This window comes from Manduca sexta, chromosome 15 (assembly GCF_014839805.1).
Source record: "Manduca sexta isolate Smith_Timp_Sample1 chromosome 15, JHU_Msex_v1.0, whole genome shotgun sequence".
Lineage (NCBI taxonomy): Eukaryota > Metazoa > Arthropoda > Insecta > Lepidoptera > Sphingidae > Manduca > Manduca sexta.
Window position 1 is genome coordinate 8973650 of NC_051129.1, and position 23623 is coordinate 8997272.

General features: G+C 33.4%; 1 protein-coding gene across 2 annotated transcripts in view; it reads right to left on the minus strand.

The window, feature by feature from the left end:
• LOC115451089 (collagen alpha-1(XVIII) chain) overlaps positions 1-23623 on the minus strand; it is a 212849-nt gene that overhangs the window by 94177 nt on the left and 95049 nt on the right. For both annotated transcript variants that reach the window (XM_037438829.1, XM_037438828.1), the window contains exon 2: positions 2428-2504. In XM_037438829.1, coding sequence (XP_037294726.1) covers positions 2428-2504 — 77 coding nt within the window. The remainder of the gene's footprint in view (positions 1-2427; positions 2505-23623) is intronic.

The following is a 23623-nucleotide window of genomic DNA, read 5'->3' on the forward strand; positions in this document are numbered from 1 at the left end:
TAAGGGTGTATTATTGCAGCGAAATTTCTCGAATACGGTTGTAAGTAATATTGCCAAGTGTTATATTGTCACCCTGCCAGCTAGTAAAGTTCTCTAGTGATGTATTTTGACGATCTGTAAGGAGATTTGAGGGAATTTAGTGTACTTCCTACTTAAACTTGATTTACTTTACTTTATATATATTCGATCATGTATAGCTTGGTAACAGAAAATTGTGTTTAGGTTTGTATCTGATGTTTACGCGAATAGATATTGAAATAATACGGATTTTTTCCGTCTTCGTGACTACAAAGGCTGCAAAGTCTTTGAAACGTCTGGAGAAAATTATAAAAAAAATCGCGGTAGAATCCATAAAATAGTTTTATTTCAATGTCTTATGTGGTAAGTTGTCAATAGATGGCGTTAAACGCTTAAAGACGTTTGATTATTCAAGGCATGATAGTATTAAAGTACTAGGCCTTTTTGCATCGCATAATAAGAAGAATATTGTAAAATACACTGAAATTTCATTAACTTTTTTACTGTTCTTAGTCAAACATACAATAAATCTTTAATGCAAATGTGAAAATGAAGAAAAAACGCCGGTAAAAAATTTCATCTAAATCAGTTGAGGGTAAGCCTTAAAATTCATTTGCAACATTTGACCCGAACATACAAACAATGCAAGATAAATAAATGCTTGTAATAGAAATCGCGACATAGAAATTCGTTATAGAATTTAACATCAATTTTATTTTATTTTTTCTCTCTAAATATTATAGAATATATATCTTTTACTGATTACGTATGTTTCTAGATTTTTAATGAAATTATTGATTGTTTCTCTGAAGACTAATAATCCGATTACCGGAAATAATCTGGCTGTAGATAATAAGTGCTTATCGTGAGATGCTAGGGCAGGTAGCTAGTATAATATAAAATTTTAATACCCCTTACATAGGAATGTAAAAACCTTAAAGAATTAAGGTGATATGCATGCTACTAATAGCTATTAGTACATGCAATGATTCATGTATATCATGAAAATTCGTACAATCAGCCACAAAAAGCAAAGCGCTCTATACATTGACTTTAATCGAAATATTCTTATATTTTAATCTAAAATTAAACCCTTTGAAGTTTATTTAATTAATAAAAAACGATAAGTGACAAGGACAGCATAGTTTAAAGGCGATAAGAAATTTTGGATTTGTTCAGCTATTTATGTGGCTGACTGTACTAAGAACACAACTTACAAGCCACACTCTAATACTTTGCATATCCCATTACATCATCAGCTAACAATTTCTCCGTGTATTTAACCCACGTTTGATATGCAGAGAGAGATTCGTGTTCTGTAACTGAGTATTAATAAGGCATTAGCCATCATTCCGAACTGATGATGTCGGCTTTAACTATAGTTATGAATGTCCCGGGGTGCGTTTTTCTAATCATTTACATCCCGCTGAGTATAATCAACGGCTTACGAACCATCAAATTGTAATTGCGAGTATTCCATTATAGTTTTGTCCGAGAAAAAATGTTGATAATGGAAACAATATGATTTTATGATTAACTAGCTTTTGCTCGCGGTTTCGCTCGCGTGGAAATGTTTTTCCAGGATAAAAAGTAGCCTATGCCCTTCCCAGGATCTCAAACTATCTCCATGCCAAACTATCGAAACTTAATGATTTCTTAGGTTTACGCGAATTTTAGACATTAAAATTTAACTATTTTTCTGATTATCGCGGTTTTAATAATTTTATTTTCCTCCCGACGTTTCGAAGACTTTGCGGCCTTCGCGAACACCTCAGTCCCCCCGTGACCATGAAGGCTGCAAAGTCTTCGAGACGAGACGAGAGGAGACTTTGTTTTATATGTATGGATAATGTTCATTATATAGCCCGCTAATTATGGATGTGATAACACCTCTACTTACCCATTCAAAGGGAATAAGGTATGATCCTATGTTACAAAGTTAAAACTAATTTGTGTTATAAGATTTTTTTGCTAATGATGCACACGTTGTATAAACTTAGTGCTTAATCCGAACGCAAACGTATCTGCGGGCAAATATGCAATTAATTTCGAGCTAAAAGCATAACCGCGTACATCAAAATTGGAATATTCAGACATTTCCCGATCGTGAAAATAAAAAGCGGTTTTCCTATTTTACTAGGGTTAGCGAAAATAGTTTGTTGTTTAAATTTATTTGGTATTCTAAAACGCTTTTGGTCGATTTTTCAATTTTCGACTGATAAATTATTCTTCAAACTATAAACCGATCAAAGAGATGTCATAACAATAAAATTACTAATTCATCTATAAAACTTAAATTCATGTCTTGTTCGTATTGTATATTATTATATATAAATAACTTTATTTGACTGCAAAATGAGTCTTTAAATGAAAAACAGTATGTTCTCTAAAGTAGATGAAAAATCTTACCGTTTTGATATTTCGATGATCCAAAAAATCCATCACTGGCTGCGCACAACTTCGTCACGGTCAGAATCAGCAGGAGACTGAAAAAAAAGTTGTAAAATGTTAAACGAAATATTTCTTTTATAAACGGTTTAAAGTGACTTCATGTTCAGTGTCTTGGTGTTGAACTAAATTAAGCCCAAGGAAAATTACGGCAAGAAATCAAAATATCCCTTGACGTTCGGCACAGTTAAACTGAAGTTTTAAAGGCACGAGGTGGTAAGCGGAAGTGGCGTCTAGATAGGGTGTCGATTGACGAGCGACCATTGTCTCTTGTCAGTCGTCACAATTATGGCGGCTTTTGATATCGGATATACACAGGCTGATTCTGGAACGCGACACTAACGTGGGACACTATGGCGGGTTTTTCAAGTTGTTTAAGGTGGGTGTTACGCCAGCGTATATAAATATACCAAGAATTGTTTATATGAATAAAAATAAATTTCCTTTAAAACTGGAGGTGTGTTTTATGTTTTTTCTCTAGTAACTAATCTATATACATCTAGGAAATAAGAGCAAAATCTAATATCTTTTCAGAGACTTTTATATTTGGGTGAAAAACAGACCATTGAAAAGAACTATTTAACGAGCAACAAACTTAGTCATCGGATTGGAGAGCCGCTGAATTTCCAATTAGATTCATTTAGACGTACATTGGAACGACAAGAAAAACTGAGTATTTGCAATTCACATCGTGTTTGGAACCGTTCGCTTCAAGAGAAGCTTAATTGATAAGAATAATGGCGAGTGTCGCTCCACTGAATGTGGTCGACGGTAGTTTTAAAATCCACTTGAGCTGGTGATACAGGGAAATATCTTTTTTGGGTTGGTTTTGTTGTATTGCGATTTTCAACTTAATTGCTTTAATTCGTAAAGGAGCTGTAGATCAAATTCGGTTGGTCTTTTTTTCAAAGTTGGTTGAATTTCTGAGAAATAAGTTTGTCTTTTCAGTTGAGATATTGGTCAAATTTATCAAAGTCTGAATATTGATTTAGTGCATCAATCACTATAAAATTTCACTATGACTGTATACAAATGAATATCTTCAAGATCTTCACTTGATGAAGAAGAATCTTGAAAATTGATCGATTTTATTTTCCGCTTCATAGTCATTGAATATTTTCGAATGTGAAGATGATTGTGTTATTATTTAACACTTCTGCAAAGAAGTGGGTAGTTATTATGTTCGAGAGTTTGCGACGATCGCTCTGCGTTCATGTACCAACATAAATCGCATAACGCCATCTTACAAAGTGTCTAGATTACAGTTTTTGTAGTTGAGTAAAATAAAAGTGTTCGATCTAATAATTATTATTTGTATGTTCAAATAACACTTGAACAAATTTTTATCGACACAAGAACAAATCGGTTTTTAACTAAAACAATTTTATTCTACTTCCGCTTTTGCTTGCGGCTCCGCCAGCGTAGTATTTTTTTCGGATTTCAAGTCCCGCTCAATATAAATGGAGCTTATATTTTAATTTCGACCTCTAGAAATACATCGGTGAAAACTGCATTCAATTCAATGCAGTAATTTTTGTGTGATGCGTATATAAACATATAGACAGAAGGAAATTATAAAAACGGTTGTTTTGGCGTTGTTGTTCTAAAAAATTATATTAGTTTCTCTCAATATCTATAATGTACAGACATCAGCCTGTTACAATTTTACATTACGTAAACTTAAAGTTACGACATATTTGTTGTTATAAATCTGTATATAAAGCTATACAGACTCTTCAATAGAGAATTAAAAAGATTGTAGTCTTTATCATAAAGCGCAAAATATTTTCCATAACAAAGAATGAACACAACGAGTGAAAATTTTATTTGCAGAATTTTAAATCTCAGTATATTTTTACTGAACTAAACGGTGTTTTTTGTGTGCGAACAAAAGATTACTGAGTGAGGTTTCAAAGGAGATTTCGCTTTGAGTAACTTAAACTACAGTTCTAATAAACTAATTGAAATCGCGTGTATCACAGTCCACAATTAGTGCGCTATAATAAATTTATACGATTGTTATTTTTATTGTATACTATAACAGGTTGAACATGTATTATATACTATTACTATTACATGTATTATATACTGTCCCACTGCTGGGCACGGGCCTCCTCTAATACCGAGAGGGATTAGGCCTTAGTCCACCACGCTGGCCTAGTGCGGAGTAGTAGACTTTACACACCCTCAAAATTCTTGGGGAATTTCTTAGGTATGCAGGTTTTCTCACGATCTTTTCCTTCACCGTTAAAGCAAGCCATAATTCACCAAGTATACACACATAATCTTAAAAAAGTCAGAGGAGCGTGCGCTTGGGTTTTGAACCTGCGGACATCCGTCTTAAAAGTCCGTTTCACGCTCAACTAGGCTTTCGCTGTTCCACGTTCTTTATTAATACTTAAAATGTTATTCAAACAAGAAAATGTTCCGTATTTATTGTTATTACTTCAACAAATTGTTACCTAAACAAAAACAAATCGGATCTTTAACTAAAACAATTTTATTCTATCCTAGCTTTTGTTAAGTAAATCAAAATATAATTTAAGCAATCATCAAGGAATCTAGTGCCTTAATATCTTTATGTCTTACGTATAAGATCCAGATTCCAGTGCAGTATATTGTATAATAATGATATCAGCCCTGTATTATATACTTGCCCACTGCTGAGCACGTGCCTCCTCTACTACTGAGAGGGATTAGGCCTTAGTCCACCACGCTGGCCTAGTGCGGATTGGTAGACTTCACACACCTTCGAAATTCCTATAGAGAACTTCTCAGATGTGCAGGTTTCCTCACGATGTTTTCCTTCACCGTTAAAGCGAACGATAAATTCACAAAGAATACACACATGATTTTAGAAAAGTCAGTGGTGTGTGCCCTTGGGATTTGAACCTGCGGACATTCGTCTTGCCAGTCCGTTCCACACCCAACTAGGCTATCGCCGCTCTCATATATTATATCACAAATTTATAATGATTCTTTCAGGGCCTTTTTTATACGGGCATGGGATGTGATCCCACTGGACCTGATGGTAAGTGGAGTGGGGTCCAATAGAATATCGATTCACGAGAGATTACCCCTCGGCAGTCGACACATTTATGCCGGCCTGTTGGATCCGGATATACACAGACTGATCCCGGAACGCGACACACTTATGTGGGCTATATGATGGTTTTTAACACATTGTGTATGGTGGTCACTATCCGGGCGGATATAAAATATACCCTACCACCATCAAAATACAGGCTACCATTATTTAAAATATAGTAATGTCTAATTTTTGAATCGTCATTACTCAATATACTGTTAATTAACCTATGTGTAACTATATCTTGTGTTTGTTTTCTTCTATGTTTAATTATTATAATTGCAATTAAAAACAGTATAAATTACATTTAAATATTGCGTCACTAAGTAATAATTTAAAACCTATAAATCGTAAGCTTAATTACTTCTTCGACGGCATTTATTATAACCGCATGACACTTTCCCACGCCTATGATGATTCTGTGTTAGTCAAATAGCATTACGTCAGAATAAAGCAGATAGAGACAAATGACTCGAAGGTCGAGAAAGCGTGAATCGAGGGCGTCAAATGTTTCTTAACAATGTTGCATAATTTAATTATTATGAAATAGGAAATGGGGATTATAAACATCTATAGGGATTATTTATCGAGTACTTCTATAGCTATAAGGTAGGAATAAATATTTTTAATGTGATTAATGTCAGATATGTGACTGACTGATAAAATATGATTCGGCGTGATAAAGAAAATGACAATGGTGATTTATTAAATCACTCATCTATATTTTGAATATTTTTCAAAATAAATAAATGTTCGCAACGGAAAGTCTACGAAGTTTTGTGACTTTATACTTGCCTTAATACATTAAATATATACATTATTTAAGAGAACGAATGTATTAAGGCAAACAGAAAAAAAAGATAAAACAAAAAATTTTGTAAAAAAAAAATGTTGCGCCCATTTATTTTAGTATGCTCTTTTAAGATTACTTAATAATATAAGATATTAGTGTAGTATTTATATTAGAACTACGCGACAAAATGAAAGGTTAATTTCATTAATATCACTCCCATAACATTTGACATGCTAAAGAACGATAAAACAGTGATTACTAAAATTCTAATTAAAACCGGTTTGGCTTCTTTTCTTTTGAAAAACTGATCATTCAATCAATAATTATAAGTAAGATTTTTATTTTTCAACTCAATAAAATTTTATACCAATTAGGCATCAAACTCCGTGAATAAATTCCATGTAAATTAAAAACGTGCGCTAATTAAAGAAGCGGCGATAGCCTAGTTGAGTGTGGAACGGACTGCCAAGACGAATGTCCGCCAGTTCAAATCCCAAGGACACACGCCTCTGATTTTTTAAAAAGAAGTATGTGTGTATTCTTTGTAAATTATCGCTTGCTTTAACGGTGAAAGAAAACATTGTGAGGAAACCTGCATACCTGAGAAATTCTCTATAGAAATTTTGAGGGTGGGTGAAGTCTACCAATCCGCACTAAGCCAGTGTGGTTGACTAAGGCCTAATTCCTCTCGATAGAAGGGAAGGCCTGTGCCCAGCAGTGGGACAGTATATAATACAGAGCTGATATTATTATATACATATATAATAATATCAGCTCTGTATATATATATATATATATATATGTTTTATATGTAAAACGTTACTTCATGAATCCGTGCAAATCGTTAATTAATTTCTTGTCAATACCGTAAAGTTTTTAATACAAGTACTGACCTAATTGAGAACCCGGTCGTATTCATTCGCTAACACCACACTACGAGAACTGCGGTTCCCACTTGGATTATCGTATTGAGTACGAACTACCCATTTACCACGCTATTATACTTTTCTTTTTAAAAATGAATGGGCTAGTCTAAATTGGATTTTGATTAACAATAAAATTTTCTTTAGTGGATATTATATTTAAGTTATGGTTTTTTTATACTAGCTTTTGCCTGTGGGTCTGCCCGTGTGAAAATGTTTTTTCGGGATAAAAAAAAACACTCAGGAGTAATGTAGCTTAATATTAGTACAAAAAAATGTTTTTTTTTCGGGATAAACAGTAGTTTTTAGCACTCAGGAGTAATGTTAATGTCAGTACAAAATATTTTAAAATCGGTTCGGTAGTCCTGAGATTATCGCGTTCAAACAAACACTTCAGTTTTATATATTAGTATTGTTTTTTTTAAATTAAGCCTATATTCTGTGCCCAACTATAATATTTCCACCCTTGAAAACTAAATGAAAATTCGTTCAGTAGATTCGGAGTTGAATGCTTTCAAAAAGAAGAAGAGACAATCGGAAAATAATTAAAAAAAACATTGATTAGCGTCTATAATCACACTCCTTTTTTTTTCTTATTTTTTTAGCACTTTTTTATATACCGGGTTTTGGTGTTTTATCATACGTTAACTTTTCCACGAGCAAAAACCTTTTTTGGTATCAACAGTCCTTACACTCCGTTACTTCTCGCCAGAATTAGACACTTACCATTTAGGGTGGCCTTATTACAATTAGCACCTAACTATGAGCGTCTAGATAGGCACTGTTTCTACCATATTACCAACAATAGTTTTATTTAGGAGAGGCTGAAGTTAGCGCTGTCTGAAACTACTGTCCTGGTAACATGACCTTCCTTTTCTAATTTTACAATGTTGCTTTGTTCAATAAATAGATATAAGTAAATAATCAGGAAGGTATAGGGGTAGGTAGTAGGTAAGTCTACACCTAGCCTACTACTATTTATATAACTACGAACTATTCAAAACTATTCGAACTTCGTCCTTCCTCCTCACCCAATGATCTAAACACAACGAACCTTAGTTATAATTATTTTAAAATAAGATTACGAATTTGTGAAATCATTCGAATTAAAATAATAATAAAGCGATAAACGATTTTTTATTTATAATACAAATAACAAATCTTTCGTACAATTGTTTATCAATTTGCATATTAGGTGCCGCAAAATCGATGTTTACAAGACATCTGTCAGTTATCAAACGCTAACAGCACTCGGCATCTAATAATATGACAATCAGTGGTATAATCGCGTGGGAAGCAATAATACACTAAAGTTCATTAAATAAGAACGTGTGAAACGGATAGTAATTGCGAACAGGCGTAGGCGATCTAAAAGCTATTTCGTAATGTAGTTGATATATGTTAACTCGCCATTACCGCTGATAGGTTAGGCAGAGATGTACGTGTCACTTCCCTGTTCCTTCCTATGACGTTTCGCTGTATCGGACACAAAACCAAAACTGTAACTCAAACGTGTTTTTGACGAAAATGGCAATTGTATTTCTTTGTAACCTGCACCACTAGCACGAATATTTGGCTTATAGTGTACTTAGATTTCAGCTTAAGTACATTTTTGTATACAAATTTGAACAGCGCTAGTCAGCGTATTCGGAACTAAAATACGAAAGAGTGAATATTGGTGCGTGTGAATATCAGATATTAAATCGTGTAGTCATAGAACAGTGTTCCAAATTTTTTTTTTATTGATTTGAATGCCGAGACGAGCTTGCCGTTCGCCTAATGGTAGATAGACCACCGCCCATAAACAGTAGAAACACCATTCAACACCTTGCATTACAAAGTATTGTTTGATATTCCACTGCGCTCGGCATCTCGATACTTGAGATGTTAAGTCTTATTATGTCCAGTAGTTAGACTGGGTACAATGTCCTTCAAACTGGATAATGAACAACATAATGGTGTCTACACATTGTTGCTTAGCAGAAATAGACATTGCGGTGGTACCTATCCAAGCGGACTATCACATATGAGAGGTCTACCACCAGTGTATGGGAGCAGAGAGTACGACTCTCTTTTCTAACAAATAATAGCGTCTTATAACTGCAGAGCAGTGGCGAAAGATGAAATTTTCCTAAAGGGAATCCGACACGACATATAGGCACTAGTACGCATGAATTCTGTCTGCAAATCGTTCTAATGATAATTAGATTCTCTATAAAGGGAAGCCGGCAGGAATCGCTACAGGTGTAGAGATAATGTCAACTAGATACGAATACGTAGTGCAATTCCTTATTTATGCTAAGGGTACTTTCTTAGGAATCGAAGTCGGTACAAACAGCCTAATTACGCAGCCACGAGAGGAACGAATCAATACAGCCAATTCGACACGTATCATCTTTTAATGAGAAAACGAACGAATATATTAATTAGATGGGAATGCAGTTCAGGTGGAACTTGTTAATGAAAATTTATCGCGACTGGTATGGCACGTTGGTCTACAAATATTCAAGGGCTTTACCAATTAGCATTATTAATTAGTCATTAATCTAATTAATGTTTTGTTTCCTTCATTCTTATAGTATTTGGATTTTGAAAGAAGGGGATAAAACAGTGCTAAAAATGATATTAAACGCCGGTAAATTATGAGAATTCGTTAACGTTGATTTTAGGCTTATCCGGTGTTTGGTGTCTTGCATTAGAAGTTGTATAGCTAAAGTTGGTTGACAATAAAACAATTAATATGAACAATGCCTTCTGCTTATCCCTTCGGGGCTAAAAAGCGTGAGTGTCTGTGTGAGTAATATAACATGAAAACAAAAACATTTAAAAAAAGTAAAGATCGCTAACTCGCAATGTCAATTTTTTTCAAAAAACATTTGCAAGTTTTTTTATAATGTAATTTGCCTATTTTATATTTTCTATTCTAAAAAGCATATACAAAACATTATTCTGATTCAGAGCTATCTAACGCAAACATAAACAATTCAACTACATCGTTTCAAACAGCATAAAACTCTTTAGTTATCATGATCCAAAATCAACAGCTAAACAACAGGAAATAACTACGTTTCAAATTAATCCAGAACCATCAATCATCAAAAAGGAAATGCGAGATGAACGAGATCCAGGAAACGTCACAGCCGTAACAACGGTTAGTTCCACAATGGCGGACAGCGTGTTAGCCCTAAACAATTTAATCTCGTTATCAGCATTGTTCATCACGTCAGATTCGGGTCTGTTCCATTCGTCACGCAATTTTGTCGAAAACCACCCAAATTAATTATCCGAAGAGCAAAAGTCTTTGGAACCAATCCGTCAGTTTTGTAAGCTGACCGTATTCCGAACGACTTGGTTTCTGATTTTCGTTAATTAATTAAATGGAAGAAAAGATAGGATGTGTTAGAAGCGTAATTGGTATGCCAATTTTCGCAAATTGAAGACATAGTTTCGTGATGTGTCATGACTTTATTGGGTTGTTTATCACATATTTGCTGTTCTACAATTGATGGTATTAAACCAGCAGGTCTACTTTTTCTTATATACTTATCCTTTTTAAGTCAGGAGGGAAAGGAGTAGTGTTTTTAAGTTTATGAAGGAATCTGTACCTCCTAAACCAATAGATTGATTTTGATGCGTTTTTACTTATAAAGCTTTTTTCGAATATCTTTCGTTTTGTTCCTTAATCTTTTAAATCATTTAACGTACGGAAAGTTATAATCGTTTGATGCAAGGTCTAATTTATGATCGTGAAATAAATTCTAAAAGACCGTATTTATGATAGGCTTTGTATAAAGAACTGAATGTACAGATATCATTCTAAATTGCCGTTTTTCTGGAATGAGATTTTACTAAGCAGCTTAAAATGTCTACACCATCAAAAACATTAGCGATGATATTTTAATTCCCTTTGGAATCTTTAGTATTAAATAGGTGCTATATTGTTTTTTATTAAGAAATAAATGGTAAGAAGAGTGTGGGTTTAATACTGTATATGTAAAATGTATAAGATGCAAAATTGTTAAATTATTGAATCATCAATAATGATTATATAAATGCATTTTGTTTCAATTGCATATTTAATATATTCATCTAGTCTTTTGGTAGAAAATGGATTAACAAGTAATTTAGTCAACAATAAAAGCCTAATGAATCTTTACTAAAAACCAAACCGCTTGCGACCACGCTTTAACCCATAAACTAATAGTATAGATTTTTTTTATTCTGAGACGAGAAAGTGACTGTACTGCACCTGATGGTAATCGCGTGGTTGTCCAAATAAAGTATCAAAAGACACCAGATGGCTATCTCATGCCATTCGTCACAATCATGCCGGTCTACTAAAATGCTTCTTCACGCTACGGCGGAAGGACCCAGGATTATACATCATCAGGCATGCGCCCAGACAAACTATTCCAAAACCTGATGATGCGGCAACGACAAGATTTTGGCCGTTCCGTTTTTATTATGGGTTCGGTCCGTTGCTGTTTTAACCATCAAGCTGTGGCTTCGCATGCCACCAAGCGGGGTTCTGCTGAGGAAAGGAGAGGAGCGAAACAAATTAAACAATTTCTCAGAGCATTGGCCATGATATAGACAGTAATATACGCTTAGATAGGCGACATCCCTCCGCAACTGAGGTGACTCCAGGTTATTCGTCCCGTCTGCATCATTCACAATGCGGATGGCCCGCCGTTACAATATTCAACAGAACCTAGATTATGCGAATTAATTGGGGCACATAGGTGTTCGGAAAATCGGTTTATACGGATAAAATATATAACTTTATACATATATGTACCAATATGCCAATAAAACATACTTTTACAGCAAGCCGCTGCTGTGTTATGACACATTATGACGTGTTATGCCGTGGCTTATGCTGACTTGGCCAGCTAGTTGTCGCGGTGTGAGCATGGTGTCGATTGGTTTTTTTTTTGTTATTATACACTTATAGTTTTAATTTAACTTGCGATACCGTGTTCCTTCCTCTACGGTGACAATATTTTTAATAATAATAATGCATTTTTAAGTGTTTAATACTGATGCAATAGTCAAACTATTTATATACTTCTGTAGAACATTTGTTTATATTGTAAGTTGCTATTGTTCGTTAAAATCACATAAATCAATATTTTACAATAAGTCCTTAATTTTTATATGCTGAAGCAAGCCTAGCTGTTCAGATATATGAAACTACTATACTTCTTTATAACTCAGATAGTAAAGCAACCAATCCGTTATCATTTAATAAATAGTTTTTTAATTATCATGTAATGATTAGTCCAAATACACCATAAAAATCGAAGTAATCGTTAATGATGTGAAAGCATCGTAACTGTTCTTCCGAATTAGAGAATTTAAAAGTCCATCACACCCACTAAACAATTTAACGCATTCTTTGAAATAAAAACGTTTCGTGAGCAGTACGTGTGTTGTAGTCATTCTATGAGCGTACGGTAAACTTTAAAATATCTAATTACTTTTCCATGATTTTTGAAGATTTATGAACACATTATATCATAATATAAAAAGGTTTAGATGTATTTTCGAATAGTTTATTTTTATTTATTAGGAATAAAAAACAATTGTACAATACTTTTAGAAAAGTAAGACTATGTTTTTATATATACCGGAATTTACCGGAGATAATTGTTAAACTAACTACACTGTCCACATTTAATTTGGCTTAGTTTTCATAAGATTTTTACTTTTATTGCTTGATAATTTAAAATCCAATTAGTTATATTTAACACTAAAGAGATTAAATTATATATTTATTAAGGATAACTAAACTACGGTAAGAAGTTTATCTTTCATTCAAGATGATGGGCGTATTTACTTAGATCAATCAGTCTGCTATCGAATAGCAAATATTATCAAGCAATTAAAAATCATATAATTTCCATAAATAAACGGAATTACAAACTTTACAAAACAACTAACGCTTCTACAATTCCACAACACATAATGCAGATACAAGATTAATTAATTTACAGATACGAGGTCCAAGTTCGTTTGAAACGCATTTCAACAAGCATAAGCCATACTAGGTTAATAGACAAGATTCTACCTTTTGTGATAAAAAGGCGCGTGCGTCTTAATAGTAACCTGCCGAGGTAGTTTCGAGCTTGTTAGTAAGCATACGTTAATGTCTACAACTGCATTGATTAATTAAGTTAGCGATTGTTATTGTTGTGTTTAACATCACGTGTTCTTCGAATACTTTATACAAATACAGGTGTCTACTTGAAATAAACAGTGAAAGGTAAACATGGGATATTTTTGAAGTTTTGGGGTTTGATTCGTACTCTGAGGAATGTAAAATGTGAGTTACATTTTCCAAAAAATATTGAGTTATCCGACTTAGGAATTTCGGACCAATATGGCAATCGCTCCATCACATCATGGGTCAGATATAAGCGGTTGCACTAGATTTGCCCCTGCCTAGTCTTAGAAATAAAGTCGTGAACTTGTTTATTTCCAATGAAATAAGATACGTTCAATTACAAATGACTACTGGTTACTCATGTTGACAATTGTAATTGGTGAATACAAATAGAGAAAAATGACAATCCGACTTGATTACTTAAGTAAGGTTTCGTATTAAGCAATTGAGCGGTTAATTGATTCTGGAGCCGGTTTGAAATTGATATCGTTTGCTTTTTATTTTGTACTCAAACGTTGATTACTTTTACTGACGCGTTTAATTACAGTCTGATTTTATACATATATACATACATAACATCACGCATTTTATCCCCGAAGGGGTATGCAGAGGCGCAACTAGGGCACCCACTTTTCGCCAAGTATGTTCCGTCCCATGATGTGATAGGGGGCGAGCCTATCGTCATTTCGGGCACAAATTCCAGACTCCGGGCTGATACTGAGCAGAAAAACCCAAATATCACTTTGCCCGACACGGGATTCGAACCCAGGACCTCAGAGCGCTATTGTACCGGACGTGCAATACAACTACGCCACCGAGGCAGTCTGATTTTATGGTGACTTAACAATTATAGATCGCTTCATATTCATTTTCGTTAGATAGATTATACTTAAAATAAACAATTTTTCGGATTTTATCGCGGTTTTATATTATAATTTTCTAACTACGTTTGGAAGACTGCAGCCTTCGTGGTCACGGGAGGACAGAGATATTAGTCATCCCCAAAGTCAAAGTTACAATATCTACATACATTTTATAATTATATAACTTTTAAAATTTTTAGCTGTTGGTGGTCTGATCTAAATTATACTTGTTGTTTATGAAAACTAACATGTGCCTATATGTAGTAATATTGTCAGCCCTATATTATATACTGTTTCACTGCTAGGTAGGGGTATCCTCTATTACTGAGAGGGTTTAGGCCTTAGTCCATCACGCTGGCCTAGTGCGAGTTGGCAGACATTACATACCTTCGATATTTCTATGGAGAACTTCTTGGGTATGCAGGTTTCGTCACGACGTTTTCCTTCACTGTTAAAGCCAGCGATAATTTACAAAGAATACTAACTATACAATAGAAAAGTCATCGGTACGTGCCTTTAGGTTTTGAACCTGGGGACAATAGTCTCCGCAATCCGTTCTAGTCCCAATTAGGCTATGGCTGCCTTCCTTTATGTAATCTAGCTTAATAATAAACAGAGCTACGTAAAGTTTATATGTTTGCAAATTTGTTGCTTTAGGGTTACTTTTGAAATTAATAGACTGTATGGGAAATCCATCAGTTGATTTTAATGCCCTTGAAATCATTTGATTCATACATACTATATCAATGAATCTATGGTTTACTGTCTTTAGTATATTGCAGACCAGTGTCATAGAAAAAGGAAGGTTAAATTTCAATAAGCGGTCAGCTCAGGGTTTTTATACTAGATATCATACTAATCTCATCTTTAATATTGCATTAAAACTGACACAGATTATGTACACTAATTTCATTGACTGTAATTTCCATATCACTATTTGGAGCAAGGAATTCGGACTTAGAAACTGCTTGCCTCAGCAATTAAGTTGCAAACCCCTTAGGACTGAAATGATTAATTATAACCTCTATATTATTAATGTGTTCGCTAACTCGAGCGTAGCTAGAATGTGGTGGACTAGTTTGTTACTATGCTCTCTTTAATTTAAAAATATTCTTCTGAATTGCGGTAGATTTAAGAAAATGTAAGAATGAGTAAACAGTTTTAATTATTCTTCTTATTTGCAATACATTGTGTTGAAATATGATGTTATTTATGCCAAAAATCATGGATATAAATAGCATGACTGACTAATTATATAGATAAAGAATAACAACCATAAACTTATTGGCTTAATAACCATTAAGATACCTACTGTAATAATTGTAAGTACCTATGTATATATAAAATACGCATATCATTGAAACAGTGAAACATGTTACAAATATTATATATTTAACATGAATTTATACAATATTTTTAGCAAATAAATGTCTTTTTTTATTTTATTTTAAATTGCACGAAATTCCAAATTACCACCTTAAACGTTTACAAACTGTATGCCCATTAGTCGATTAATGTTCAAAGCAACTCTGTTTTCCTTACCTATCTTCCACTGTTTTAAGAACGACACAAAATATATGACTTATTCAATACCCAACCGTAACCTATTTCGGTGTCAATTATCATGGATAGAGCATCAACCGAAGCGACGGTACACGTGTAAGAAATAAATTTGGGAACAAATAGACCTTCACGATACTACTTTTGATAAGGTTTATGTCGACAGGCTTGTTACTGTTAAATTAGTATTCGTGTTATAAATAAAGGCTATTTAAATCCTACTAATATTATAAATGCGAAAGTTTGTGAGGATGGATGTATATTTGTTCCTCTTTCACGAAAAAAACTATTGAACGGGTATGGATGAAACTTTACAGTAATATTTGTTATATATCAGAATAACATAGGCTACAATTTATAATGATTTTGTGTAACTTGGTAATAATATAGCGATACATATCAAGTAAGTCGGAAAAAAAAATATTCGGAAATACTCCTTCACGCAGGCGAAGCTGCGAATAATAGCTAATCTCTTATAAAGGAGATTTGAGAGTTACTTAAATACATTATTAGCTCTAAAACATAATTAAGAATTCTATTAGTGACATCCACGTGCGTGACCCTGCGTGTTTTACAGCGATTTTCAATATAAAAAGCGCATGAAGTGTTTTTGCTGCACATTTATCATACGCACTGCTTTAAGAATGGAACTCTTTGCAAGAGACTTTATTTCCCGATACTTATAACCTGGGCTCTAACTCATGAGTGAATATGTATCTTCTAGACACGAGTGAATATGTAGCTGCTGTAGACCACATCATCACTTACCATCAGAAGAGAGTGTTCAAACGCAAGCCTTTACGCTTTATAAAAAAATCAAGGGCAAGTTTTTTATTTCTCCAATAAGCTAATGACTGAAGTTTAGTTTTCGCTTTACCCGTTAGTTAAATGTTTAATTCATTTGCTAATATTAAACCGCAATTCTGTATAACCAGGGCATTAACATAGAAACTAATAACGATTTCATAATGGTTATTTATCATTCAATATATCGGCAAACGTCGATACTAACATTAGCGGTAATAGAAATACAATTATAAGTGTTATTCGACCGCAATGAGATATTTAATTGCGAAACTTGTAAGTAAAGTTTTATCGATAGAGAAAAGTACGTAGAAATTATTTGACCTATTATAAAATAGAAGTAATCGATGCATTGCTTTTTCTATGAACAATCCAATGGATTTTAAAGATTTTGACGGCGACGGTATGTCACAATAAGTATGTAGAATGTAGAAGACTGATGAGTCAACGTGTTAAAGTCCACTGTTGCTGAAAATAGTCTCTCTCGAATATTCCGAATTATCTTTCTTCGAATGCAAGATCTCGCTTGAGTTATAATCTCAGCCCTGTTAAATTACAATTAAACTGTTGGTAGTAAGACCTTTCGTCCATTACCTAATGGTGGCCTTCGAATACCGATAAAACCAGAACTCAGAGAAATTCTTGGCATGCAACTTCTCACAAAGTGCAAGTTCATCGTTCTTAAGAAATATATACAGGGTAATTTTGACATTGCGTTACTAAATGAACCTACCTACTTGCAAATAACACTTTATAATAAGTTATTTGAGCAGTAGATGTAAAAAAAAGTGTAAGTTTCGAACAAAATAAATATTAATAAAAAGTAATTTTAATTTTACGCACCCTAATGCCACCACTATTACTCTAAAAGAATTCGTCGCAGCGGCAACATAATACTTTCAGTCAGAAATATACTCATTACACTACAAAATGATAAAAAAAAATCAGAAAACAAAAACCAGGATTTTTGGTGAAAATATTCTTTATTAATGGATTATATTGGCATAATGTCAGCAAAGGTGAAGACGAGTATGTGGTTTCGTTCAGTAACGCAATGTCAAAATACCCGTATAGATATAGATATACCCTAAACTGGTATGTAACAGACAGACAACAAAATTACCAATAGCTAGGCCTCGTTGCTAATTCCAAACATCTTGCTAACAATGGTAGATCATAAATCAACTCTGCGGACCAACAATACATTATACGGGATCACGCGGCATGTGTGAGCTGGATTCGACAATGATTTTGTGTACTTATGTTAATGTAAACCCTATATCAATAGAGATTCAAGTAATAATATTGGATTAGTCACGCGCCGGCATTACAATTTGAGAAATGTTAGTTAATACCGAGATTTGCATTGTCCGAGTGAAGTGTCTGGTTATACTACTAATTATATTAAGTGGCGTATTACGCGAAATTAACCGTATTGACTATAATTAGCTACAGATTTGTGGTACTTTATTGTATATCATTTAGTGTAGAAGGTTTTTAGTGTCTATACATATTGTAATTGATATATAGCACGGATTACAATCTCAAAAGCAGCACCAAGCTATTTGGTTCGAGTAATATAATATACACACACAACATCACGCATTTATCCCCGAAGGGGTATGCAGAGGCGCAACCAGGGCACCTACTTTTCACCAAGCGTATTCCGTCCTATGATGTGATAGGGGCGAGTCTATCACCATATCAGGCACAAATTCCAGACTCCGGTCTGATACTGAGAAAAAAATACCAAGTATCACTTTGCCTGACCCGGGATTCGAACCCAGGACCTCAGAGCGCAGCCACACCGCTCATGCAGTACAACTACGCCACTGAGGCAGTCGAGTAATAAATAGTTCTGATTGATTAAAATTTACTTGCTATTCTAAAGTGTGAGATTTAAATGTTTTTATTGAGATGCAATAACATGAAAGAAATCAAATTGTTAGTTCTGATTCTTTAATATATTTACAGATCATCCTAGCTTTGCTTTAAGTTTAGAGTTATATTGATGGTTAAGAATCGAAATATTAACCCCTGAAGCCCGCTAAAACGCAGGGCTTCGTGCAAATAGAAGATTAATGCATACTTTGCTTATAAGTATGTAATTTCATACTGGTAAGACTACCATAGTAATGCATTGAATGTCTACGATAACTTACTAACTAATATGATCTATAAAAAAATTCCAGTGGAATCCTTATTTCTACCAAGGTAGTACGCAAAATAATCGCCTCTTCCTAATCCTTATTAGGCTCTTTTTAATAGAAATAAGGAAGAGCCGATTATTTTGCGTATAACCATGGTAGCATAGCCGCGGCGAAAAGTAAATTATTCCCGAGACTCGATTCAATATCTTTCAAAACAGATCACAATAGTGCATACACACTGCTGTTTATCAAGAGAAACAGACAATGCGGTACCCATCCAAATGGAAAGAAGAACCAAATGATGCCTACTATGTATATGTTTTACAAGCAATTAAACATCAAAACACGTAATTTACTAACATCCTTCTGTATAAGCAATCGCTACTACGTCCTAGCACATTTGCTACCGAAACAGCTCATATCGTTGCGTGACTTGATTCCGCATTATATTGTGGCTGCAATGGCCGGAGCCTTTCTCCTTATTCCTGTCACGGTTGTATTCAAATCTACTTCGTCTACTCGCATCGGTCCCGCTGCGTCAGCTAAGACGGAGAAATGCTATTTTTGTGAATTTATTGGCTTGCTGCTTTATGTTAGTTGGATGTGATTTTAAAACAAATGTAAATTTGCTTATAATATCAAGTGTTAAAATAAAATTGGTAAACTATTTAATTTGTAAGTATTTTAAATTTACATTAAACTAATGTTATCGTTAATATGTGTTATTGCTTTACATATATCATTCGTTTTAAAAAAAACTCTATCAGATAGTCCAAACTTACATTTAAAAAAGTTATTGAAGAAAATTATTTTCTGTGTATTATAAAAATCGGCTTACGGCAGTCGAGTTTGTTAACAACGATGTCATAGAATGTCTTTTGGGTAAATTAAAAGAGCATTACTGAATGAATAAATAATGTGTGAATCGCACTATCTTATTAGCAGCAACTGTATTGTTAGGAACTGCATCGATTTTTATTAAAATAAAATGAATTATCATATATACTTTCATAAATATTTCACCAACTAACCGAGTAATACGATTATCAGTGACCGCTCACGCTTACTGTTTTTATAGCATAAAGTGTAACAGATACCCTCACAAATATATTGATCCTAACAGTATAATATTATCAATTCTTACCACAAACTTCGAACTTTATTTACAACAAATTTATAAATATTTTATACTCAACAATCTTAATACTTTAGATAAGAATTACAGTACAATAAGCTTTACTTTGATTCTTACCAAATATTTCTTAGAACTTTATTTACAACAACCACATAAATACATCCGAAGAAACTCCCCAGTTTCATGTAAGGATTTGTGGTTGTCCATCTGGAATTGTCCTACAGGCAATTGATGTCCAAACTTTATCAAGGCGTTGAGTCCGCACCGCTCATATTTCTATGTCGCAAGAAATGCGAATGACCGATGCTTCACTGTTGATGTTGAGATATTCTTGTTCTTAAGATATTTAAGCCAAATGCATTGAATTAATTTGGAGCATTATTTCTAAATCTAAGCAATATATTTAATGTGATACAAGCAAATCACAATATTGTTGAACTACCATTTTCAATAAATGATCTCAATCGCTTTTTTCGATCTATCTCAAAAATGGACCAATCAGAACAAAGTTATTTTTACATGCTTCGCAAATGAGTTATTATGATTGGTTCATTCTCGGAGTCGTATTGAAGAGTGAGACTGGGTTCTTTCATTGAAAACGATGATTTTGTTAATCTGAATATACTTGTATCAATCAGTAATATTCCAATGATTATAAAACGACTTGGAAATCGAATCCAGAACCTCACGGTTGTAACGATAAGTACGATATTTTATCGCATATCCACGTCAAGTGTGAAAAATTAACAAATATTCTAATAACGATATTCACACCATAGCTAATTCCGTAAAACATTTTCGACGTAGAATTAATGAGCATTAAGGTGAAAGTTCAATTTTTCGATTCAACGCCGTACCTTCGTATTATTTATGATTATTGGGCACCATACCGTTACCATTGTGGATTATGACCTTAATATCACGTGACCTACGGCATAGGTGTAATTACGCTTTATAAAGAAATAAAATGTACATTCCGACACCGTATCATAGATGAGGTCGAAGGGATCAAGGTCGAACAAAGGTTATGTCAATAAGCTGATGTTTACATTGTAACGTAAATTTGGTTTTTACTGTTTCGTGAGAAAATATTACGATTAAATAACGGTGATATTAATTCAGTAGAGGTGTCACCGACTAAGTACCTATTGGAGTGTAGATTGGCTTGACTGTGTTCCAAAATTCAGTCAAGTCACATTTCTTACTTGCCTCGTCGCCTCAAATATTTGTGTCAACAAAATGTTCTTTTGATAAATCGAGTGATATTAATTCTAATACCAAAGTAATAGTCATAATAACTGGTCATTATTATCTGATAAATCTAATGCCCAATTAAAATTCAAAGTAAGAGCAAAATGCAGACCGCAATCCTAACCAGCTCGGCTAAAAACGTCATTTGTTTCAGCACACGAGCGTTCACTTATGTCTTAATGCTAACTCATAATAAATTCACAGTCACGCATTGGTATTATTACCGTGTCATGTCGTATCATCGCAGAACACTTGTCGCCTATCTGCTTTGCATTCTGATCGCCTGGTACCTCAATCGTTGATATTGTGTTGATGCGTTCGATCGTGATATCTTTAGTGTGGTTTTCTTTGTGTTTTTGGATCAGCTTTGATCTTATTGGTAAGATTGGTTTTCGCGGAATTTGGGTGTTTGTTTCAATTGTTTAGCTAAGGTATATATTCCATTTACAGTTCATTGTACTTCGAACTTCGAAGGTTTGACGATAGCAATTAACAAAATCTAAAATAGTATATTTTCATTCTTTCCAAGTGTTGGCTTCACTTCAAAAGAGTTTTAGGGACCTATTGAAGCTTTATCAACGATACAAAAGAAATAGTTAATTGTTTAATTTCAGCCATACAAATTATAATAAGAAACGATAATATAGTAAAATTATGAATAGTCAATATATTTAAATTGTTATTTCTACACCTGGTGTTAAAACAAGCTACGAAAAGGATTTCAAAGGCAAGATTGAAATATCACATTATGAATGCAATTGAATTCGAATTTAATGTTAACGTTTTCGCTTTGCTAGGTTTTGTGGAATTTGTTATAACAGTAAACAAATATAGTCACGTTCTATGTGACTCATAAAAAAATGTTGACATGAATTCATAAGAAGCTTAACAGAGGCAATGTTGAGAAGCAGTCTTAACATTATTAATTATTGTCGACCAGAATAATTTATTTTAAAAATAAAGAGAAAGACTTAAGTATAAACAAAGTTATTAATATAAGGGATTAGCAATTTATACTGTCTTCTGGATTGGTTGTATTGCGTGCATGGTTTGAATCTCTGAAGTCAGGAATTTAGGCTAATATTGGAATTGGCGAAAATTAATTCCCCCGGTTGCATCGCAAAGAGTAGGCATCCCTTCGAGGATAAAGGTGTGATGTGTGTGTAGTAATTTTTTACTCGCTATTACTTATTTACTTCTCCCCATAAAATAAATCAATTTAATAATATTAATGAATAACAATTTGTCACAAAAACGAAAACGGAAAAAATACTATAAATATACATTTGTAGTCGTTTTTCAGTCGGTTTTAATATGTTCTATAATATCTTAAATCCCAATATCAAAAACCTATTTCAAAGTTAGCACTAAACATGTTGCAAACTCCTCGACTCGCAACTAGTAAAGGGCAGTTGAAAACAAATTCCAATAAATATTACCAATTGACAACCAATAGAAAATGTTTGTAACAACTCGTGTTGAAAGTTATTGAAGAAAATGTTTCGCTTCAGTTCCACATTGTTTATTGAAGACAATAGATGTGACTGCAATTTTGAATGTTTTATCATCAAAGTTTGAACTTATTTATTGAATTTCGTAGTTGACGTAGAAATTGACGTATTTTCAAAGTTTCATCAAAAGCCGAACAAAGGTTACTTTAAAATTTTATTGGTTTTAGATTATTTTTAATAATATCTTCTATATTGTTAAAATTAAATATTATTATTTCCAAATTTTTATGTTATAATAATCAAGAATTGACAAATTGGAGTCGACTTAAAACTTACTTAGATTTTGCTTTTGTTGTTTTTGTAATAAAAGAACATAAAAAAGTTGTATAAGGCGATTCCGAGTTGCTCGTTTATGTGAATATTGATATTGCTTGTTCTTCGAAACTACTTCTTTGGAGTTGTTTCGTGATAACATAATGTTACTTCAGTATTCAGAGCGAATATTACAAAATATTGTATTATCCGTAAAACATATTTTAGTTCTCTAGCTTCTGCTCGCTGCTCCATCAACTAAAAGGAATAAAGGGGGCATCTCTAGACAAAAAATTGCTATACAATGCAGGTACCATAAACATTCATATAAGTAAAAGAAAACCAGATTCAAATTTTTTGCTTTAAGAAATTTTTTTGGGCGTATGTAAGCTCCCAACTTTCAAATTTACAAATTTACAAACATGTTGTTTAATAATAAGGAATCCTTAACGGTCTACCAAATTTTATAATCAATGAAAATGTAACATATCATTACAAATTATAAAATACCAAAAAATATTAAAGCTGGGCCTTGTATAAATATTTAGTAATATTTGTAGGTATGAAATAATACCGTAAATATAAATTAGCTGCGAGTTGTTTTGCATACGATACCTATCTATTTCTCAATTGGATTTTAGCATTTGATTAGCCTCTAGTT